The 8,241-nt window shown below is 56.7% G+C and overlaps 1 protein-coding gene across 3 annotated transcripts in view; it reads left to right on the forward strand.

Annotated features, from left to right (window-relative positions):
• ARID3B (AT-rich interaction domain 3B) overlaps positions 1 to 6,690 on the forward strand; it is a 48,520-nt gene extending 41,830 nt beyond the window's left edge. The window contains exons 6-9 of one of the 3 annotated variants that reach the window (XM_074328279.1): positions 148 to 425; positions 527 to 781; positions 2,124 to 2,225; positions 4,326 to 6,690. In XM_074328279.1, the coding sequence (XP_074184380.1) occupies positions 148 to 425; positions 527 to 781; positions 2,124 to 2,225; positions 4,326 to 4,492 (802 nt within the window). In that variant the 3' untranslated portion in view covers positions 4,493 to 6,690. The other 2 variants (XM_074328277.1, XM_074328278.1) reach the window with 2 other exon arrangements.
• The last annotated feature ends 1,551 nt before the right edge of the window (positions 6,691 to 8,241 follow it).

Here is an 8,241-nt window from a genome sequence, read left to right on the forward strand (position 1 = left end):
GACTTTTCTCTTCCGTCAGGCGTGCCAGGTTGTGGCCTCTGTCCTAGAGGCCTGTCCACAGAGGCTGCTTCCACAGACACAGCAACTTAAAATGGGAGGCCTCTGATGCCATGTTCTAGATGCCTCTCCTTGCTTGCTTCCTTCCAGGTACATGAAGTACCTCTATGCCTACGAGTGTGAGAGGAAAGCCTTGAGCTCCCCGGCCGAGCTCCAGGCAGCCATCGATGGCAACCGGCGCGAGGGCCGGCGGCCCAGCTACAGCTCTTCCCTCTTCGGCTACTCGCCTGCTGCTGCCACTGCTGCTGCCGGAGCCCCTGCCCTTCTCTCTCCACCCAAGATCCGCTTCCCCATCCTCGGGCTGGGCTCCAGCAGTGGCACCAGTGCCAGCAGCCCTCGGATGCCCCCAGCAGCCACACTCAGGAAAGGTCTGCAGGGTCCTGTGGGAGGAAGGGAGCCACGTTCCTGCGTCCAGGACACTGGTGGGAGGGTGGGTTGTGCGTCGGTCCAGCTCTGGTACCTTTGCCAGGTGATGGAGTCCCGGTGACAACGGTGCCTGTGCCAAATCGCCTGGCTGTGCCCGTGACCTTGGCAGGCCAGCAGGCCGGCACCCGGACTGCCACCCTGGAGCAGCTGCGGGAGCGGCTGGAGTCGGGGGAGCCCCCTGAGAAGAAGGCATCCAGGCTGTCAGAGGAGGAGCAGCGCCTGGTACAGCAGGCTTTCCAGCGCAGCTTTCTCGGCATGGCGCGGCCGCTGCCCATGAAGATCCGCGTCAATGGCAGGGGTGAGTGCCTGGCCCAGGAGCGCCCGGCCACGCTCCGCTTAAGGGTCTAGAGGCCAGAAAGCCCCTTGGGGCTTCTGTGGCCACTGAGATCTCAGTTCACCAAGCTGAGGTCATTTTCTAGGGGACCAGAAATTGCTTTGGGCAGTGCCCTGTTCTGTAACAAAGAGGAGAAGCAGTTCTTCGAGGGGTGGGGAGAGCCAGAGACCTTCAGGGACAGCTGCTGTGTCTCCCCCACCGGCCTTTTGATCTGTCTAAATTAAAGGGCTCAGCCTTCCCCTCAGGACCTGACCGGATGCAGGGATGTAGGCAAGCGTAGGGCAGGTCTGGGAGGAGGACAGCACCTCATTCCTGAGGCTCAGTGAGGGGCCGAGCTGCCTCAGGCCAGGCTGCCAGTGACCCTCCCCACAAGTGGGAAGTAGGAAATACAAGTTTGGCCGCATAACTGGCGTCCTTTGCCTTCCTCTCACAGTTTTTCAGGTGCCCCACTTTCTTGTCCCCTGACACACACTCCAGTCTCCTGTCCCTGTCCCTCCACATACACGTTTTCTTTGCCATTCTTGCCTGTTGTTCGCTGTCTCAGAACAAACATGAAATAAGTGTGTATGGGGAGGAGATCAGGTGTGGAGGGAGCTGTGCATATTCCCAGCGGCCTCTCCCTGTCCCACTTGCCCCTGAGTGAGGAGCAGAAGGAGGCTGGAAGTAACAGCCCAGACTTCAGGGTTCTGCTCTGGTACCCACTCAGGGCCAGGTCCCGCAGTCCTGCGCAAGCCAGAGGCTAACAGCAAAGGCACTTCCACTTGGAAGAATCTGTGGCCCTGCGTATGAACGGGCAGTCTGGAGTTGCTGGTCAGAGGCCCTGTGTGCCAGGGCCCACAGCCTGCCACGAGCCCCAGGTGCTCAGGCTGGGTTGGAGGGCCAGGTGCTGGACAGGTAGACCCTCTCCTTGAGGACCTGCGAGCGCAGGGAAGGGGAGGAAAAGACAGGGAAGTGCTCAGAGGCAGACACGGGTTCCTCGTCGGCCCCCCAGCCTGATGAGTGGGAATGCTCAGTTAGGGTTGCCTGATGGCGTTGACAGCGCCAGTGCACAGCTGGGAGCCGAGGCCGCCTCCTCACTGACAGATCCCTTTTCTGTGTGGGCAGAGGGAGTTGGGGGGAAGGCAAGCAGTGGACACAGGCAAGCCTGGCTGCTTCTGCCAGACCTGACGCTCAGGAGAAGGTCAGATAGGTGCTTTGTGACCGTGGGCCTCAGCCTGCCGTAGCCAGACGGGGGCATGGAGAGCCTCAGAACGGACGAGAGTGCCGGAAGGAAAGCTGAGCAGGCCCGCTGTCTCCCTGTCCGCAGCAGAAGACAGATCGGAGGCGTCGGCCACAGCGCTGAACCTCAGCACAGGTGGCTTCGGGAGCATCAGCATGTCTGTGGACATCGATGGCACCACCTATGCAGGTGAGGCCCTGGGGCGCCAGGAGGCCGTTGCAGTGCGGCAGCCCGCCTCCCTGTAGCCCCCGGCCAGTCCCGCTTGTCGCCCTCCTGTCGCACACTTTCCTGAGGAGGGCTTCCTTTTTGGTAGTCTCAAGCTTCCACAGGTACAGTGGTTCTTCTAGAGCATTGCTAACAGGATGACACAGCCCCCTCCACCTTCGACAGAATGATAAGACGCCCTCTTCAGACCCTTTTGGACCAGTGGTTGACCCGTTAACTAAAAACGTCATTTAATGCGAAGAATCATAATTCTATATCCATTCCTGAAACACTGTATTATAAGTTAAATTGGTGTCCGCTGTTACGGTCTTCCAGTGCACAGTGGCTGCTTTCTTTGTGCTTCGACTGTTCTCTCAGACATCTGCCATCCCTTTTCTCCTCAGTGGATCAAGGACAAAGACAGGAATCTGAGTTGTAGCAGAATCAGCCTATATTTTGATGATTTTCCCCCCAATCATTTACAATTATTTCTCCCTAAATCTAATTTGACAGTAGTATTTTTGTTGGTTGGCTGAGCCCCTCTACCAAGTCCTTCCCAGGCAGTCAACTTACTTTCATAGCGGCATTCTCTTCCCACTCCAGTTTTGATGGTTTAGGGATGAGCTTGGGAACACACTCAGCCGACTCTTACCAAGCACAGGTTGGTGAGTGGAGGCAAGAGCCCAGGCACACTAGCCAGGGGCCCCCTGCCAGGAGCCTGGGCGTCGGCCACCTGTCTTACAGAGGGCGTGGGACATGCACCTGCCATCAAAATGGGGCATTCCCCAGGGAGTGCTTCTAGCCCTTTAAATGCTCCTGTGCTGTGGGCTCAGGGCACTGCCCACAGGCCTCATACTCTGGATCTCTGCTGGGCCACCTGCTGCAGGGACAGGGACCATTCCTGGAAGCGGCCTGAGAGAGAGGCAGCAGTGCCTGGTTGCCTCGCCTGTCACGCATAGCCAGTGCTTCAGAGGCCACAGGCACGGTGCCTGCCATGGGAGGCCCTCAGGAGACCAGGCGAGACGGTGGGAGGGGCTGGACGCGCTCTTCCTTCTGCAGTGCTCTGGTGGTCTGGGAGGTTTGGGGGTTGGGAGAGGATGCGTGGGGAAAGCAGGGAAGGAGATTGGGGCCTGGTCTCAACCTCTTCTTATTCTCTCGCGAGAAAGGAGGAACTAACACCTCCTCTCTCCCCGTAGGGAGCAGTCAGCAGAGAGGTGAAGACTCCCCAAACCTCACGTGCCTCAGTCCCTGCCCCACCTGTGCCCTTTCTCAGTGGGTGTGCAGTCACCCAGGCCAGGGACCTGGACGTCGCCCTGACAGCCCCTTAAGCCTATCCTCGCCCCCACAGTTAGACCCCACAATGCTGTCTCCTCTTCCTGCCGTCCGTGCCACTGCTGCCCTGGGTCAGGCCTCTTCCCTGTCAGAGTAGCTTCCTTGCAGGTCCCCACCCATATTCCTCCCAATTCCACAGGACATTCCAAAACGTACATCTCAGGATGTCTCTCCCTTCTTAAAACTTTCAGGGGCCTCACGACCTCTACAGGGCGGGACCCGGGCTTCCTTAGAGGCCTACGGACCTGTTACCTTGCCAGCCTGGCTCTGCAGCCTCATCTGCCTCCCCACCTTGCCCTCGGCAGCCCCTAGTCAGACCACATGACTGGCGGCCTCCAGCATGGCTGCCACCTCTCTCTGCTCTTCGTTCCCCCAGATTCCTCTGCCTGGCACACCATCCCCTCCCTCTTCTTCCTTTGGCCACTTTTTCTAACAGTCCAGACGTGGCCTCCCCCTGGAGCCTTTCCTGACCAATTTTCCCCTGCCCTCCCATAACCTTTTTGTTCCCACAACACCCTGGGTACACTTCCCTCAGCATTTGTGATATTGTTGCAAAATTACTCTGCCCACTTGTCTGTCCCCTCACTGGCCTGGAAGCAGCTGGAAGCAGGACAGTGTTTGGGACTTGTGTCAACACCTAGCACAGCGTCTGGAGCGGAGCCTTGTGCGGTTAGGCAGCATTAAATTGGTGCAAATGCATGGAACTGCCCCTTCCCCTGCCCTGCTCACACCTGCTTCTCCTCCCCACCCCAGGGGTGCTGTTTGCCCAGAAGCCTGTGGTCCATCTCATCGCAGGATCTGCTTCCCAGAGCATTGGCAGCAGCGCCAGCAGCAGCAGCAGCAGTTCTCACTGCTCGCCAAGTCCTACCTCATCCCGGGGCACCCCCAGTGCAGAGCCCTCCACCAGCTGGTCCCTCTGAGGGGCAGGACCCAGCTTCCCACCCCACTCCTGTCGAGAGGGAAGGAAGTTGATGCACAGAATTTACCTCATCTCACAGAGCCCACGTCAAACACCATTTGGCCAGATGCTGAGAGTTTGGATGTGTCCGCCTGTCCGGGCTCAATTCAGGTCCTGCTGTACTCTGGGGACAGGGAGAGGCTGGAGGGGCAGGACAGGGCAGCGTTGTCCAATCAGGGATTCTCCTGGAGGGCTGGGTGGGGTTTGTGGGCAGCCAGCTTCCTTGGGGGTTCCCAGGCCACCTCCCATCCTGGGCACAGTGTATCGACAATCTGTAAGCCGACACAGGGCTGGAGCCCTCCATATCCCTTCCCCTTTAATTTATTTTCCCTGTCCTGCCTTCCACCATGACCCCAGGGTCACTGGTCTCTGCTCAGTCCCCCGATCTGACTCATGGGGCTGCTAGGAGCCAAGAGCATGCCTTTGTGGCCCTTCTCTGCTGAGCGTGAGATGGGGCCCTCCCAGCCCACCTTCCCTACCGTGTTTGGTTCCTGGGGTGTGGGTCCCGAAAATTCAAGTCCTGAAGCCTGAAGTCCTCAGGGTCCCTTACCCCTTATAATGATCCCAAGAAAGGGTGCCTGAGGGCAGCCCTCCGGTGCCAGGGCCTGCTGCGCATCTGCCGAGGGAGAGGCAGCGCCTGGGGCTGCCCCCGCAAGCCCTGGCACCCACCTCACGCTGACCCTTCTCTCACCCCCCCAGACCTTGTGCTGCCCACTCGCCCTCTTGGCCAGCTCTCGCAAGAATAGCCCACTTGTCCCTTGGGCCCCCCCCCCTTTGTAATGGGGCCATCGCAGCCCCAACATCCCCAAGCCTGCCGATGTCAGGTTCATTGAAATACCTCAGATTTGTAATTGTTGATGTTTGACTCTTCAGGAAGTATTTGCATCTCTGAAATCTTTTTTATATGTGTTTTGCTGACTTGTTTTTTATTTTTAAATTTTTATTGTTGTAGCACCAAAGAAATGAGCAGATCACCCCAAAGCCAAGCAAATGATTTGGTACCCCAGCCCCTCTGGCCCTTCCCTGAGACCCCAGTGAGGAGGCGAGGAGGCAGGCAGGGGACGTGACTCAGGGATCACGGCAGCGGGAGGCAGAAGGGAGAGGCCCGCTCTCGCGCAGGCTGGGTCCTGAAACCACACCGGCCCATTTCCTGCCAGAGCACGGCTAGTCCCAGCCTCTACCCCCCACTCAGCAGTGGGGGCAGGACGTCTCCCCTTCACTCAACACTCCCACCTCAGGAAGGGCAAGCCGTGGACCTTTCGAGGTGGAGCTGCCCCAGAACTGAGATGTGAGAGAGCTCCGTCTGTCCTCCTGGCCCCCGGGGTGGAGCAGGCTGGTCCGTGCTGTAAAGGACTGATCTCGCCGGGCTCACTGTGCAGTCCAGTAAGCCCTGTACTGTGCAGTGGGAGACCACGCGGCACGGGCCCACGTCAGTCCTGTCTAGGGAAGGAAGGGAAATCAAGAGCTTGAGCACAAAAGGTACCTCAGCCCGGTGAGCTGCAGCTCGCGGGCCTGCATCCTCTCTCCCCTCCCCCAGCCCTCCGCACCCACTCAGCCCCATCCACTGGGGCTGACCCTCTGCTGGCCTCAGAAGCCTTCCCACCTGGCCCACCCGGCAAGCGCAGGGTGTGGGCACGGGGTGCATCTGGGGCCTGGTGCCAGGGAGGAATGAGCCCAGTTGGCTGGCGCTGGGCCTGCTTGAAGGTGTCACAGACATTTTGCCAGTGTGTTTTTCTCAGGGGTTTGGTCACGAAGGATGGACTCTTCCCACCCAGAGGACGCAGGGCCAGTGCACTGTGTCTTTCTGGTCACTGGACCCTCTCCCATTCCCCAGGCAGCTTGCCCACCTCCCCTCCCTCAGCAAACTCTCCGTGCCCTCAGGACAACAGCAGCCCTGGGCCAGGAGGAGCTTTCCCTGAAAGCGCAGTCCCGAAGGCCACATGGCAGGCCGGGCCGGCCAGGGCAGCTCTGTCCCCTCGCCCTCTCCACTTTGTGTGTGTTCTAACCAGGAAAAACACGATAGCACATGGGTAGCCCAGGCAGTGGAGAAGTACCTCAGACGTCCTCTTGCAGCAAGTGTCTGTATATGTTGTGGTTATTTTCTATCTTACATATTCTCGAATGTTTATATTTCAATAAACCTCTACCTCTTCACAAGCAGCCAGGTGTTCCCAGTGACTTTTCCATTGGATGATACGGGAGAGGCAGGAGCCTTCAGAGTGAAAAGGAAGTGAGTGAGCTGCTCTGATCCTGGTTTTTCCTCACCCTTCTCCCCTTCACTCCTTTCCCCAAAGTACTGGCTCTCAGCCTGTCTTCTTAGCAGAGTACCTCTGGTGTCGCCTGGTCACCAGAACTGACCAGTGGGTCACCTCAGTGTCCCGCAGGCACAGGGCTGGGGGGTGGCCTGCATTTACCAAGCCTGTTCTGAGCTGCTGCTCATTAAGTATGGTCCCCGTGCACATGGCCCTCACAGGCTTGTCTGGGAGGCACACGTGATTTTACGAGGTCTGACAATTACGTTCGCAAACTCGCCACTGTGCGCTTACACTGGCAGTCCTGTACAAACAGCTGGTAAGGTGTCATAACCTTGGTACATCAGTGTCTCACAGCTGTGTTCCTGTCGACGTGTGGCGGTGTCCTGCTCAGCGGTGTTCATTTTTGTTGCGTGTTGTGTGCCGTCGCGAGAATGTCTGAGCCTTAACTAGAGCAACAAACAAACATTACATTTGTTGTCAAACTTGGCAAGAGTGGAAATGAAGTCAGGGACATTAGTCCAAGTTTATGGGGCTAATGCCATGAAGAAAACGGCAGTGTGCAAATGGATTAAATGTTTTTCTGAGGGGAGAGAACGCGTCACTGATGAAGAGAGGTCAGGGAGGCCAGTAATGAGCAGGACTGAGGAAAACATCAAGTTGTGCATCAAAATCGTTGGCTGCCTGTGAGAAGCCGAGCAGAGCAAGTAAACATCGATAGAGAAACAGGGAAATCGGAACTGAAAATCTTGGCATGAGAGGTGTGTGCAAAAATGGTTCTGAAGGAGCTCACCGACAGATAAAAGCAAAGGAGAGCCAAGGTTTGCCAAGACCTTTTGGAGAGGCAAGATGAAGTTTTGGGCCATGCTATCAGTGGTGACGAAAAAATGGGTGTACCAATAGGACCCTGAAACAAAGCATCAAAGTGCACAATGGAAGTCAGCCAGTACTCCATGACCAAAAAAGTTCTGTCGGTCCAAATCAAGACTCAAAAAAATGTTGCTAACCTTTTTTGATATCAGAGGGATTGTTCATTATGAATTTGTACCAACTGGACAGTTAACCAAGTTTACTCTTTGGAAGTGCTGAAAAGGCTGCTTGAAAAAGTTAGATGAAAACGACCTGAACTTTTCGCCAACAGTTCATGGCTCTTGCATCATGACAACGCACCAGCTCACACGGCACTGTCTGTGAGGGAGTTTTTAACCAGTAAACAAATAAGTGTATAGGAACACCCTCCCTACTCACCTGATCTGGCCCCCAATGACTTTGTTTCTTTACTCGAAGATAAAGGAAATATTGAAAGGAAGACATTTTGATGACATTCAGGACATCAAGGGTAACACGACGACAGCACTGATGGCCATTGCAGAAAAAGAGTTCCAAAATTGCTTTGAAGGGTGGACTAGGTGCTGGTGTCGGTGCATAGCTTCCCAAGGGGAGGACTTCTAAGGTGACC

Source organism: Rhinolophus sinicus, linkage group LG03 (assembly GCF_036562045.2).
Source record: "Rhinolophus sinicus isolate RSC01 linkage group LG03, ASM3656204v1, whole genome shotgun sequence".
Classification (NCBI taxonomy): Eukaryota; Metazoa; Chordata; class Mammalia; order Chiroptera; family Rhinolophidae; genus Rhinolophus; species Rhinolophus sinicus.